Source organism: Eulemur rufifrons, chromosome 7, assembly GCF_041146395.1.
Source record: "Eulemur rufifrons isolate Redbay chromosome 7, OSU_ERuf_1, whole genome shotgun sequence".
In the NCBI taxonomy this organism is placed as follows: Eukaryota; Metazoa; Chordata; class Mammalia; order Primates; family Lemuridae; genus Eulemur; species Eulemur rufifrons.
The window spans coordinates 106,964,313-106,979,926 of record NC_090989.1 but is presented as its reverse complement, the minus strand read 5'-3'; the positions used below and the strand labels follow the sequence as shown (position 1 = coordinate 106,979,926).

The 15,614-nt window shown below is 36.9% G+C and overlaps 1 protein-coding gene across 1 annotated transcript in view; it reads left to right on the top strand.

Annotated features, from left to right (window-relative positions):
- The window catches only part of MED12L (mediator complex subunit 12L), a 311,879-nt gene that overhangs the window by 258,943 nt on the left and 37,322 nt on the right, over positions 1 to 15,614 (top strand). The window contains exons 27-37 of the mRNA XM_069472005.1: positions 856 to 1,044; positions 1,620 to 1,694; positions 1,797 to 1,987; positions 2,836 to 2,997; positions 4,833 to 4,944; positions 7,587 to 7,676; positions 8,715 to 8,824; positions 9,024 to 9,159; positions 9,972 to 10,133; positions 11,894 to 12,256; positions 14,041 to 14,197. Coding sequence (XP_069328106.1) covers positions 856 to 1,044; positions 1,620 to 1,694; positions 1,797 to 1,987; positions 2,836 to 2,997; positions 4,833 to 4,944; positions 7,587 to 7,676; positions 8,715 to 8,824; positions 9,024 to 9,159; positions 9,972 to 10,133; positions 11,894 to 12,256; positions 14,041 to 14,197 — 1,747 coding nt within the window. The remainder of the gene's footprint in view (positions 1 to 855; positions 1,045 to 1,619; positions 1,695 to 1,796; positions 1,988 to 2,835; positions 2,998 to 4,832; positions 4,945 to 7,586; positions 7,677 to 8,714; positions 8,825 to 9,023; positions 9,160 to 9,971; positions 10,134 to 11,893; positions 12,257 to 14,040; positions 14,198 to 15,614) is intronic.

Below are 15,614 nucleotides of genomic sequence, written 5' to 3'. Positions count from 1 at the left end.
ATTTTAAGGAAGAGCCTACCTTTCTCCCCTATTTATTTATTGATTATCCCACATGTCTTACAAGATAACTGTCCTTAGTTATTATCATGTTCCAATTGTCCCAGATTTGTCTAGCTGAATCTCTTCATCCTATCTCTTGCATCATTTGACCTGTTTCCCTCTTTTTTTATTAAGTATTTTCTTATGTTTCTGGCCTATCTTGTACTTTCTCTGCCCCAAGCCTAGAATCACCCATTGCTCTAAAGAACCCTGGTAGAGTTGAAAACTGTACTTAGAAACCAATATCTGAGTACTATGTATGCTCATTGCTATGGGATATCATTGCTTCTAGGACCTTTCAGCAGACAGAGCTAGGAAAAAAATACACCCATACATGAGTGAGTGTGTGTCTGTGTTTGTGTGTAAAATTGTGGGTTCATACTGATGCCTTCAATTCCAATCCAACCCCCAAAGTTGTTCTTTACTTTCCCCCATTCCACATTAATATCACCTTCTTTCACAGTGAGAACCTGATTCCAATGATGTCAACCCATTTACACATTTCTTTAATTTTACAATACACCTGAAATAGATTTAGAATGGTTACACATACACCTCTAGAAAAAACAAACCCACTAAAAGGAGTTGAAGATGTGTTTGCGGTTCCTTTTTCTCTAAACATTTACAGTATTGTGTTCAAAAGTTATTTGAACTGTCCCCTTCAGTGTGTATATGTTCTTTATTTTAAATAGAATTGGATTCATTTGTTTTTTGTTTGCTTTCAATTTAGATTGCTGTTTTCCCCCAGCTCTGTCTATAGACTACCATACATATGCCAACATATGCCTGTCGATCTAATTGCCATATTATTTTTAGGAATGGGTAGGAGAACATTGCTTAAAAGAACCTGAAAGATTATGTACAGACAAAGAACTTATATTGGACCCTGTGCTTTCGAATATGCAAGCACAGAAACTGTTGCAGCTTATCTGTTATCCTCATGGCATTAAAGAATGTACCGAGGGGGACAACCTGCAAAGACAGCACATTAAGCGCATTCTTCAGGTAAATGGTATATTCTAAAGATTGTCTTTCTGTCATTTGACACATTCTTTGTGATTACAAGAAGAGTTACTTTCTCTCTTTCTTTGTCATTGCTGACTAATTTCTGACTTAAATTAATTATGATTTTTAATTCCCCAATTTTCTTTTCTGTGGAATGGCCACACTTTATTGCTGGGTAGATATAGATGCTACAAATTGTATATAATCATCAGATAAATATCAGTATTTTAAGTCAGTCCTATATTTACATGAGAAATTAAGTTTGTCAAGGGGATGTCTTAAATATGTTATTCAAGAAATACTGAAATCATTTTGGACTGGGGGTGGCTAGATAACTAGATTTTGAGGGAAGAAATGCTTGTCTTATTTATTGCTAGTGCCTCGCTGAGTCAGACATATTATTTTAATGTTGCTGTATATTTCTTTGTGTCTATATTGAATATATGCAATAATTGACCCATATAAATTCCTTTATTGTGTATAATCTCATTCTTGAGAGAGGGAACACTGCAAGGAATTATATTTTAACACATGTTCAGTATTCTTAATGTTTTAATTCTTTCCATTTTTCTCAGAATCTTGAGCAGTGGACATTGAGACAGTCCTGGCTAGAACTCCAGTTAATGATCAAACAGTGCTTGAAGGATCCTGTGAGTATATATTGAAAGTTTGTATAAAATTTTATGAAAAGCAAAAACATGTGTTTGAGGATAAAGGAATATGTGTGTTAGTTCTCTTATGTCTAACTCTAGGGCTCTGGTTCTGTGGCTGAAATGAACAACTTACTGGACAATATTGCAAAGGCAACAATAGAGGTATTCCAGCAGTCTGCAGACCTGAATAATAATTCTTCTAATTCCGGCATGAGCCTCTTCAACCCAAGTGGAATTGGAAGTGCTGATACAAGTAGCACACGACAGAATGGAATAAAGACATTTCTAAGGTATTTTTTCTGTAGTTTTATTGGGCTATCATTAATTTGTCACATTACCAATTAATTTTATTTGTGTAACACAATTATTTTGTCATTAAGCTGCAGGAATGTGAAGAAAATAATTACTTGTAAGCGGCAATTATCATTATTTAATAAGTTGAAGTGTGAAGCTGGGGTGGATGATATCTTATCATTCTAAGTATTTGGTTAAGTAGGCACAGACACGGTGGGACCACAGATGAGTTCAGATTTGATTCAGGTCTTCCGTGTCCCTTAGTCCACTGTGTTCCATTGTATTCATTGCATAGGAAACACTTTTTCTGCCATTTTTATTAATTGGCAGTTTTGCATAAATACATCATGGCAATTATGTTCAGAATAATAACCTGTAGGCATATAAAATCTTAAAGTAACCCTTTAATTATGAATGGCAGTTTGACGTGTGTTTCATCATTTTGGTGTAAAGTATAATAGTGAATTTTAAAACTTAAAAAATTGGTTATTGTATGCTTAAACATAATAACATTTCATATTGTAATCATAAGGGGAAAGTGTATTGTTTGTTGGACAAAAGGATTGTTTCTAATGAGAGAGCCAGAATCGCAGAAAAACAATGAAAAATAGTTTAGCTGTTGTATCCTCCCAGAACCACACCCTTTATTGCTTTCCATTAGTGTAGATGGAAAGTGTATGCAGATGTCTGCTGTTTGGAAAAAATAAACATGGTAGAGAAAGGGTGATTTTAGAATAGTCTGTGTGTCTTGTGCATCAAAGTTTTGCTTTGGAGTTTCTGTTGTATCTGTGAGGGCAGAGATAAGTGAGGCTTTCTTAGGTGTAACATCTGTTTCTGATTTTAGTTCCTCTGAACGCAGGGGTGTGTGGTTGGTGGCCCCCCTCATCGCCAGGCTGCCCACTTCTGTGCAAGGACGAGTATTGAAAGCTGCTGGGGAAGAGCTGGAGAAAGGACAGCACTTGGGTTCTTCTTCAAAAAAGGAAAGAGACAGACAGAAACAGAAAAGGTATGGGTGGAACGTGTGTCTCTATGTGAGAGTTTAAAGAGCAACTGGAAAACCTAACATCCTACAAACATACGTGGTCACGTATGTCCGTGAAATTTAATTTTCAAATGGAATTGGAAATATTCTGTTAGGCAAGGCTCTGTTCCTAAAAAGTTCCAGGTTGTGATATTTAGTACACTATTTCTCAATTCTGCCTATCTGTCCAGGTCACTGCTGAACTGTTAAAAATACGGACTCCCGAGCCCCACATTATACCAGCTGAACCAGATCTAGGTAGCGACCTGCTCCCTATATTTTATTTTTAATTATTTCTAATTTTTTTTATTACTTGGATATTTATGTTTAAAATACATAGAACTTATAATTCTGGCATTTTGGTCCCTGAAAGAGTTACTAATATTTTTGACATTTAGGGCTCTTGTTGCAGACTAGATATTAAAACTTCCGAGTCACCAAAACTAATGTTTTCTTAATTTATTTTACGCCTGAGAAATGGTTTCAAATAATTACATTTGAAAACTGACGGTGTTACTGAGAAAGAACAAAACTTCAGTCTGACATGAAAATGCCATGACTTTGGCAACCCAGGAGTAATTAAGAATACTGTAGTAGGTGCCATTTTTTGACCTCTTACAAAATGCGCACTCCTCTATGAAAATCATTTATGTGAACTTTTAAAATTCTCACAGCGATCATTTGTGGTAGGTGCTCTCCTTTTCTCTTTTTCACAGTAGATAGACTGAGGCCCTGAAAAGTTATATAAGTTGCTCCAGGGCACACAGGGAGGGAGGTAAAGCCAGTGTTTAAACCTAGGCAATCTGGCCACTGAGCCTGTGCACTTAACTAGAGTATGTTTTGGTAGAGACCTAGCACTATATGTACTATATTTTGTTTGTCATCTGATTTCTTTCACCATCTTTGCCAGTACTAATTAAGCAGAAGACAATTTTAATTTTCAAATTATATTTGCTGATGGGTGGTTGTATGTACATCGTCTTATTTCCCACAGGGCGGGCAGATGGTATTACAGAGAGTTGTAATACCAAGTCAGCAGCTCTCAGTTCTGCCTGTGTAAGGTGAAGCTGGTTGAGATATTTTGGCCTAGATCTCATATTAAGAAATTTTTCTTCCCACTGTAGCACTTACTTGGTTTGCCAGTATGATTTGTTGGTTGTTCTCTGATTGAAGACATTTTATTAAAATACCAATTTAAAAGACATTTGTTACCAAATACTTTAAAACCTCTTTCCCAGTGGAGGCTGTGGACTGCGTTGGAGCTGTGCACTAGAGGTTGCCAGCAGATACTCTGTGGAGCCCTAGCTCTGTCAATACCCTGCGGTTTGGTCACGAGAAATGGGCTAAAAAAAAGACCAAAAACCAAAAATAAGCACTACACATATACAGGCCTGTTTCCTCACTCTAAAATGAGAGTTTTGTAGGAGAGTTTTAAAAATTTTTCATTTTATGCTATGTATCAAGTGATATTCTTTATGGTATATATTTGTAAATTCTGCTTATTTATGTAAAACACAAATTCATTATCTTCTTCCCTCACTCCCCCGACACGCTCACGTGCAGTATGGATCTATGCTAGTTTGGGAATGCCCTCGAGGGCAATAGAACATATTAAGTTATTTAGAAGCAATACAGTGGCTTGTCATCTTGTAAGTACAGGCATGATTTAACTTTTCAATAGTGTTTGGCTGTTTACCACCCCTCTCTTTTTTATCTAATAGTAAAATAAATGAGAGCAAAGAACCGAAGGGAAAGAAATGACTGTTGCAACAGGAAGTAATCCATTCTTTCTAACCAGATCTGCTGTTATTACTTTGTAGTATGTCTCTTTTGAGTCAACAACCTTTCCTCTCACTGGTACTTACCTGCCTTAAGGGACAAGATGAGCAACGGGAAGGCCTCCTAACATCTCTCCAGAATCAAGTTAACCAGGTAAAGTATAGTATAATATTAAGTCAGGCAAATATCTCTGTAATGGCATTCATTTATTTTCCTTTCAAATACTGAGATTAAACTAATAAGAGCACAGCATGCTTTCATTAGATGCTGGGAAAAACAATCCATGCCCTGTTGTCCTACCTAGACACCGGAAGATTATTAATTTTACAATATTAATTATGTATGTGATAAATGTGTACAGACTATAAAAGCAAAGTTTTGTATGTTGCCTATAACTTTGAAGTGTCTGCTCCTCTCTTAACTCCATCCTATAGGAGAGGACCTGGAGCAGTCTGTGTTGCAGTAGGCATGGCAGTGAGACAGAGGAACCCTTGTCCAGCTCCTTAAGCTGGGATTCCACGTATCAGGCATGGTCTCAGCTTGAGCTCTGTAGGTTCGGAAACTCAATGTTACTGATGCCAACTAAGTGAACAAAAAATAAGTCAGAGGGCATTTGGTTTCATTTATAAAAGAATCTGGACATTGCCTTTCACCAACCACAATTTTCCTGGTCACTGTTTGGGGCACTTGCATCATCTATATACTGCAAGGAAATTGAGTAACCACATTAGAAATTGGGGAGCATGGAATCAAGCAAAGTGGATATATAGGTTTTGTGAGATACTTTATTCAGATGCAGAGCCTAATTATCTCCTCCTTGTGGTGCTACGGACGTTACTGTACGTTTCCCTTGAATGGTGCTGGATGGACATGGACAAAAAAAACTTAATTGTATTTGGTTCTCTTCACCATCTCTTGCCTTTTGGATATGGGAGATTGCTGCTGTATGTGGCAGCCATAGTGATCCTTTTTAAATGTAAGTCACATGTTACTCTGGTGTCCAAAGTGCTTCAGTGTTTCTTATTACACCTAGACTAAAAATTAAGCCCAACATGATTTGACACTTGCTCTCTGTTCCACCTTGTCTCCTACCAGTCATGGCCTTGTTTGCTCCACTCTTGTGGCATTGACCATGTTACTGTTCCTTGAACTTACCGAGCAAGTTCTCATTTCAGTGCCTGTGCATCTTCTCTTCCTTTAGCTGGAAGGATCCCCTCCCAGATATTAGCATAGCCTCCCGTCATTCAGGTCTCTGTTCAGACGTTACCTCCTTAGGAAGGCCATGGTGGCCCTCTCAAAATATGACCACAGTCATTCTTTGTCCCCTTGTCCTGCTTCATGCCACTTGTTACACTTATTTTTATTTGCCCCACTTTTGTTATGTGAGCTCCATGAGAGCTTATGGGTTTTGTGACCTGCCTTGTACCCTTAATTCAGCCTTGGGAGAGGTGCACATCTTTTGATTTGGGAAGTGCTCTCTTCTCAACATGCAGTATATTTATAGGTCATCTGTCAGGTTGGGTTACTTCTGCATGTGACTCATTTCAACTCTTTTAAGATGATTCTTACTAACTACCTTGTTCCAAAGCATTATAGGGTTTTTTTGTTGTTGTTTTATTATTTTCTTCATTTTGGTTTTTGTTTTTGTTTGTTTGGGTTTTTTTTTTTTTTTTTGGCTCGTGTCACCTGATTCTGGAGTATTGCCCATTTGTGGCTTCTTTTCCTAAGCAAACTTTTCCTTCTCTAGCATTAGTTTGAGTCAGTGAGGAAATGAGGAAGCAGCCCACTTTATAAATTGGAACGATATTTGTCTGATGTCTAAGATGCCATATTTTTCAAAATACCATACACTATCTTTTTTTTTTTTTCTAGTGCACTATCTAGTGCACTAGATTAGTTGTGATAAAATACCATACACTATCAAGGAAGACATGTCAATAAGATAGCAAACCTCTTCTTTCATAAAACATCAAAATAGTACCTTTGCTAGAGTTCCCTGCATGTCCATAGAAATTTAACACAGGACTGAGGCAAAATATAATTTTGTCTCTTCAATATTTATCTTCATAAGGCCAATGAAATAATATATTTAAAAAACATTTATTAATGCTTAATTTGATAGCCTCTAAAGCATTTTCCCAGACTTAGTAACAGGATATATGATTAGATAAGACTTTCTTCTTCCATTTAGAAAGACAAATGAACAAAGAAATAAATAGCCTAATTTCTTCTGCATGGAGAAAGAGAAGGAAAACTAAAATTTTATTTAGCTTTGTTAATTTGTTAAAGCTAAGAAGTTATTGTTGGCTATCAATAAAGAGCTTAATTTACCTTTATTTATTTATTTATTTTTTTCTTTTTCTTTTTTTTTTTTTTTTTTGAGACAGAGTCTCACTCTGTTGCCCAGGCTAGAGTGAGTGCCGTGGCGTCAGTCTAGCTCACAGCAACCTCAAACTCCTGAGCTCAAGCGATCCTCCTGTCTCAGCCTCCCGAGTAGCTGGGACTACAGGCATGCGCCACCATGCCCGGCTAATTTTTTCTATATATATTTTTAGCTGTCCATATAATTTCTTTCTATTTTTAGTAGAGATGGGGTCTCACTCTTGCTCAGGCTGGTCTCGAACTCCTGAGCTCAAATGATCCGCCCACCTCGGCCTCCCAGAGTGCTAGGATTACAGGCGTGAGCCACCGCGCCCGGCCTCAATTTACCTTTAAATGTGAGAAAAATTCTATCTGAACAGGGGAAAAAGGTGGGATTGTTTTCCTCCCTTTTTTTTTTTTTTTCCTGATCTTAGATTTTAAGTAACTGGAGAGAAGAACGATACCAAGATGACATAAAAGCACGGCAGATGATGCATGAAGCATTGCAACTCCGCCTAAATTTGGTAAGAGACATTTCTCGTATTTTCCCTCTATTAAACATATCTATATGTGAAAATAACTCCAGCTTTTCACTTCTCCTATGGGCAAAGTTTGCATTCTGAGGTGAGGCCTTCCACTGTTTGTTCTCTTTACTTCCCTCTCTCTCAAGCTTTGTTTTCCTTGCTGCTTTCCTTCCTGTCTGGTTAGACTTCTAGACATTAGTGGATATTTTAAGTATTGATTTGCCTTCTTCACCCTCCGCCCCTGTGAATCTCTCTTTCTCTTCTGTTTGTACTAAGAGTAGGTCTGAAAGGATGACTATTTTGAGATGTTAGCTTCTACTATACTCATTTAAATACTGTAAAAAAGTCCTTTAACTCAATATCTTGTCAAACTTTCCATCAAATTGATCATAAAGACAACTCTCACAGGGATTTTTTTTACAGAAATTTAAAATTTCTCACATGCATTCCACATTCCTTTGAATTTCTTTTCCCACTGGGCAAGCCCAAATGAAGGCTCCTCTCCCCAGAGTAGATGGCTTGCTTATGTTTTGATAATTATTTTTGACCTAATTCCCCCCACATGAACTGGTAGGCCTGCGGGCCAAGCCTTTTACTCACCATTACTTCTGTGTTAGTGGATATTTCCATGTGATAATATGATAGCAAGCTCAGATTCAATAGTGATTAACGACAAGCGCAAAGTTGTAGATAATCAGACTACATGGCTTCTTAGATACTCTTTGTATTTAATTCAGCTATAGTTGGATCATAAAACTAGATATCACAAAATACTAGGAACAAAAGAGAATTATATTGGTGCCCACACTCAGTTACTCATTCATTCCTCTTTTTTTAATTTTTGGATGACTGAACTGTGCTGAAGGAACTAAAAAGAGTAATAAATATATAGCTGAATGAGAGAGAAGATAGAATACTCCATAAATTTGATCATATTTTTTTTTTTTTTAACTAATCAGAATTTGGCCAGATAAAGTAACAGGGATGGTATTTTCTCCTGCACAGAATACAAATTTTTCATTGTATTTTGTATGCCAGGTAGGAGGAATGTTTGACACGGTGCAGAGGAGCACCCAATGGACGACAGACTGGGCCCTCCTACTCCTGCAGATAATTACTTCAGGGACCGTTGACATGCATACGAACAAGTATGTTTTCATCATTTCACATTTATTTTGCTACATGCTTGCATGGTATAACTTTTGATATACAGCTAGAAGATTCTGCCACATCTTTCTTGCTTAGATACCATTAAAAATTCTGTGCCATGAATAAAAATGCTCAGTTAATTAAGTATATCTTGATTTCCCTTTAACATGAAAATATTTATTTTCTTTTCTCTCTTAGTGAATTATTCACAACTGTTCTTGACATGCTGGGTGTTTTAATCAATGGAACATTAGCCTCTGACCTATCAAATGCGTCCCCAGGGGGATCTGAAGAGAACAAACGTGCATACATGAATTTAGTAAAGAAACTGAAAGTAAGTTTGTGATCAGCCTCTGTTATGAGCCCACGTTGTTTATGGATTTGTTATCTAGTGCATTTTAATTAATACTCATTAAATATAATGAATAAATATAATGTTATTTATTGTATTCAACTTAATGTGATTATTTTGGTATTTGTTTCATCACAGCTTGCCAGTACCCAAAAGCTAAAAGCATGTAACCTTAATTTTTCTTTAAAAATATTATATTTACAAAACATGTTTAATTTTTTTAAGGAATTCTAGAAATCCATCATCAAATATATAACCAAAATACTAACATTAAATTTAGAATAAATCTATGTGTGGACTGGCACATGTAGTTGAAAAATAACCATCTGCATTGATATTTGTAAGTCTGATTCTTTTGACTAACCACTAACACAATCTTCAAAGGAAACTGTAAAAAAAACAACATGAAAATGAAAATCAATAAATCTGATGACCTTACCAATAAAATAGTTGACGGTCACCTTGTGATCTGACCCTGGATACGAGAAAGCGTTCCGTCTTGCAGCTCCTTCCTTCTGATAGCAAATGCTACCCTGGATTTTTGTCATTTCAGCACTATGATGCTTGTTGTGTAACAAGGGTGCCTTTGTATGTGTTCTATTTTCTACTTAAATAGAAGAAATGAAACACTTACTACTTTAGTTTAGAGCTGCCTCATAGACCATGTTCAGGGTTACAGAACATGCTAGCTTAAAAAAAAGGAAATGTTTGATACATGAACTTCCTTCTTGTTAACTTTTGCCTTCATTGTAATTTCTGTACCACTTTCTCTGTCTCTCTTTCTCTTTGTTTAGAAAGAGCTAGGAGACAAGCGATCAGAAAGTATTGACAAAGTTCGACAGTTGCTACCTTTGCCGAAACAGACATGTGATGTCATCACTTGTGAACCTATGGGTTCCTTGATCGACACAAAGGGAAACAAAATTGCTGGATTTGACTCTATAGATAAAAAACAGGCAAGAGTAAATGTTTTCTCTGGTATATAAATACATCTAAAGCCAAATACTTTTTCTTATCTTCCTACAGGATGTATAAAAGTGCAATTGGCATTGACATTATCATATAAATGATTCATATCTTTGAAGATCTTCATTTAAAATGTTTATCTGAATTTAAGTAAATTTCTGAAATCCTCTAAGGGAAAACTAAGTAAAAGCTTAGTGTAAAAAAAAAATAGCAAAGACTAGTTGTGATTTTACTTCAGATTTAGAAGCAGAGTATGTTTAGATAAGAAAATGTTTATTGATTTCTAGTAAAATTATTTTAAATATTATGATACTCTGTATTCTTACCAAACAATATTTAATAGACACTTGTTTTATATATGATATAATGTTAATGAAGGTTCTCTAAAATATGAGAAGAGTGGTCATTTGTTCTTTCAATGATTGTTGAGGAACCACAGGAATTCCACAGTCACCAAGATGAAAGAAGGAACTCCTGCCCTCAAGGGGAAGTAGATGGACAATCACAGTGTAATGAGATTTGTGTGTCATGGTACAGAGAGTACTAGAGGATGCTGAGGAAGAGCCATCAAACTTAGACAAGGGGGAAGTAGAGCAGAGTCCCCAGAAAAATGGACACATGAGTTGTTTTGAAGGACTAAAAGTTAGCGGGGAGCTAGGGAAACGTGTGGCACAGACAAAGGGAAGAGTTTATGTAAAGATATGAAAGAATATGGCTTATAGGGGAAATGCAATTCTGCAGTAATTTAGAGTAGCCTGAGGACCTAATACCGGTGTGGTTGTGGAAAGGGAAATAGCTAGAGTCATGGTCCAGTTGAATTTGTAGTGTCGGTGGGCTCCCTAGTGGTAAGATGTCTAGAATCCATTTGGATATGTGGTCTTGGCACCCAGGAAAGAGTTCTTGTCTCAAGACAAATACTAGGAAACAATCAATTTACAGGTGGCAGTGTAACTTTGGTTTTGGATGAAGCCATTCATGAAAGAGCAGTGTAGATAAGGATAGGAATGCTCACATCTTAAGGAATAACTGAGTAGTTATTTGGGGAACCACTCTGAGGAAAAATATTTTCAAATTGGTATGCTAGGAAAAGTACCAGGAGACATCACCAGTTAATATTAAAAATAAAAACCCTTTCTTTGCAGAAACAGGATAATGGTTTTTCTTCTAGAGTCAGTAAATATGAGCTTGAGTTGAAAGATTTTATTTGTACCTGCTGCTACAATTTAATTCTACAATAATATTATTTTATTCAGAGATTGACTTATTAAATACATGAAAAGTCCAATATTAAACCAAGTTCATACAGGTTTGGATTCATGTTAATATGAACCTAAGGAGAAGCTGACTGTAACTTGACTCTTAAATTTGATATTATCTTAATAGAAAGGTTCCAGAGGTTTATAGCTGATGATAATTTAGTGTGGTGAGATCAACTTTTCAGCGTACTTCAGATGTTTTGGTTTTGTCTAAAACTAAGTGAAAAATACATTTATAGTAAAATATACTGGAGCACCTTGTGTTGCCAAAGCAGAGCATCGTGTGGTATAAACAACTGTAGAAATGAGTTTAAAGGTCTGAATTCTAGCTGCTGCTCTCCAGGGCTCTGGGTGAGTAACTCTGTCTGCTGTGTGCTGGGGTTCTCTAGGACCCGTACCAGCCAGAATCTTCTCAATCTATGCCCTAAGCAAGCCTGGCCTGTGAATCAAGAAACCATCTGAATGTGTTGTCATAGAGCATCATTTTACCACAGGGCCTCCAGGTCTCTACGAAGCAGAAGGTGTCCCCATGGGACTTGTTTGAGGGTCAGAAGAACCCAGCTCCTCTGTCCTGGGCCTGGTTCGGGACTGTCCGAGTGGACCGGAAAGTGATCAAGTATGAGGAGCAGCATCACCTCCTTTTGTATCACACACACCCCATGCCCAAACCCCGAAGTTACTACCTCGAGCCACTGCCCCTGCCTCCCGAGGAGGAAGAGGAAGAGCCTACATCTCCAGTCTCTCAGGAACCAGAAAGGAAATCAGCCGAGCTGTCAGATCAGGGAAAAACCGCAACAGATGAAGAGAAGAAAACAAAGGGAAGGAAGCGGAAGACGAAGTCAAGCTCAAGAGTTGATGTAAGTAGGGGAAGTGAAGAGAACCTTGGCTCAGTAGCATTTAGGATGAGATTTACCAGTGCCCAAATTATGTCCCCAGAAACATTACTAAGAGCGGTGTAAGCTTTGTTGTGACAGGTGTCCTGACAGGTTCTGTAGCAATTAACTGAATGGCACGCACAATATCTTCTCATGACAGTTTTAAAGCCTTTGATTTTTTTCTTCCTCTGTTTTAATAACTTTGTTTCATTTTAGTCTTTTACAGTGAATAACATTTAGTTAACATTTTAGTACCTGATAATTTTCTCAGGTTTGAAAATTTAATTTTTTTGAATTATAAAATCCTCTCGCATGTTTTTAGTATGTCTAAATTATTTATTGTATTTTGAGTGGCTGATACCTGTAGTACGTTAACATAAAAAGCTCTTTGTTTTTCCCTTTAAAAGTTACATCTGACATATCCAATAGGATGTTCCTTAGATTTCATATTTTACCATCCCATCTTTCCCTTCTCTATGTTCTACTTCTTTACCATATTTTCAGACTTTATAAAAGATAAAATAAACCTAATTTGTACTCTTTGCTTCTCTATTAGTATTCCCTACCTGTAACAATGTTTTCTTTAAAACAACAGAAATCTACTTGATGGTAATTTAGAAATAATTTTATAAAACTTGAGAAGTAATGCTTGAAGTGTCTTTTCATCTAAATTCACCAGGAAAATACTTGAGACAGAATCTGAGACATTTTTCTATAAAGTTCAAGAGTGTTCTTGCTGCACAGCGGAAGAAATATTCACAGTGTAGTTCAGATGTTAATGAGTAATTGTTACTGCTCACCTATATTAGGACCAAAACATATCTTTTGCTAGCTGGTAGCTTGGTGATTAACATTATTCTAGAAATGACCGCCATCATGTTTGGATGCCCCTTGAACGTCAGTGTCCTCTCTTCATTCAGTCTTCCTGCTAGTATTTCTTTATCTTGAAGAGATGTTCAATGTGGTCCAGACTGACACTCCTAAAACCTAGGGTGTCCTAGCCCATCACTCCACAGGGAAGGGTTTTGTTCTTTTCAGATGTAAAAGCCCTGAAATCTTTCTCATTCCCCAGAGGATCCCCTCTTCCTGTACTGCTTCTGGAGCTGCCTCTTTCCAGTGGGATATATTCATTGGTAAAGTTGCAGGGAACTGAGATTTCCTTTCTCCTTCACCCTCTGGGGCTAGAGAAGGAGGGAAGGTGAGGGAATTGAGACATTCAGATATGCTCTTTAGCCACTTTGCAGCTGCTATAGGGAGGATGCACAGGGTGAGGGGCTGTCTTCTTTAGAGAGCTGTCTTGAAAATTGCAAGTGAGATACCACCTAGCCCAGACCAGGGAATGATTCTGAAGCATTGTGGGCCTTTCTGGCATAATTCTCCTCCAGACCGAGGGTATTAGGAAGGCCGCCTAAGATAAAATGATCAGGAGACTTAGCAACTAAAGGTGGTGCTCTTTCAGCTGAGGGTGTTGTTCAATATTGGTATTCTGAATGTACTTTTAGTATTTTAAAAATGGCTTTCAGAAGAGATCCTTTTCTGTCTCTGCCCACTGCAAGCCTAGTAGTTTTTAAATCAAGGAAAAGTTTAACTTGAACGAATGTTTTGCAGGGAATATATTGACACTGTTGCCTTCCGTCTTCCCCTTAATAAAATCAGCCTTGTACACTGGGATAGGAGGTATCTCAAATAACTGAACAGGAAGAATTTGTATTAATTAGATGTGTGGTGTGTTGTGTGGGTAATTTTTTTTTAACTTTATGTTAAAGGAATATCCACAGAGCAACATATACCGAGTGCCTCCTAATTACTCGCCCATCTCCTCCCAAATGATGCACCATCCACAGTCCACATTGTGGGGTTACAACCTCGTGGGCCAGCCCCAGCAGCCCAGCTTTTTCCTGCAGAACCAGTCTCTCACTCCAGGTATGTGACAAGAGAGCAGTTAGATGATTTAAGGGGTTAGATCACTCCCCAAGGGAACAGCTTGAGGTTCTCTTTGCTTTTAACCTGAAACCTCCACAAAACTTGGAAATTTCAAGAACTGAGTACTTAGTTGACATTCTCACCACTCAAAATGTTTTTGTTTTTCTTTTTCTAAAATAAGGGTAAAATTGCAGGTGTATACACTGATTTTGGAATTTTTATCCAGTGTTAGAGAGAAATGAGCCAGTGCAGTGATTAACATCTAAGCTTGAAGATGTAAAGTTGGTAAAGGTTTTATGTTGTGAAATTTGTGTATATTTTTATCAGATATAATTCTTATTTGTGTTTTAAAATATTAGTATTGCAGTGTCTTTTATTTTCTTATGTTGTGAATTTTAAATTGTTTATATCATGAAGCAGCTTAGAAACCTGGTTCAGCAAGATGATTTAGGTATTAACAAGGAAAGCTACCATAGTAAATGTTCCTGATTTTAGTATTGCTTTGGTTCAAGCCCAAGTATTAATAGATTGCACATCTCAAATGAAGATTTTCTAAATAAAACATCTCTTAATTAGAAATGAATTCAACTTTCTATATGAAAAATTGCATATTTTAGCATATCTAAATTATTTGAAATTTCAGTCTGCATTGTGTTAGGTAGGATTTGCCATTTTAACCAATAATTATTTTTCATATTCCGTGTTATATTGTGATTTTTATTGTAAATTGAGTATGACATTTTGAGGCCTAGGGAAGAAAATGTTTGATTCTTGGCTTATAGCAGAGGAAAATACATATTTTTGTCCTCTAAATTAGTGGTTAAAAGAACTGGGCTGAGAGTTAGAGTTTTAGGTTTAAATCTGGCTTTTCTACTCTCTTGATATGTAATCTTGTCCAAGTCTTAACTTCCCTGTGCTTCATTCTGGTCATCTGTAAAATGGATGTGCTAATATCTACCCTCATAGGATAGGGGATTTTGTTATTCATTCAACAAAATGTATTTAGCTTCATAATATACTGGACCCTGTTTTGGGTGCTGGGATATTGCAATGAACACAATGGATAAGATGCTTATTTGTTTTTTTAAAGGGTGAAATAAAGTTTTTGTTACATATACACACATATATTTGTAAAATTTAAAGTAAATTAAAAAAACATGTATAGCCCTTAGAAGATAGCCTGACACAGCAGACATGTTCAGTAAATGATCTTAACATATTCCCACCTCAGGGCATTTGCACCTACTAGTCCCTTTGCCTGCAGTGGTCTCTCTGAGAGGTCTATGTGGTTTACTGCCTGCCTCCATTGAGTTTGCTCAGAGATCACTTGCCCAGTGAGGCCTCCACTCATAGCTCCATTTTAAATTGTCAACCACACCCCTTCCCTGTACTCTCTGTTTCCCTGCCCTTTTTTCTG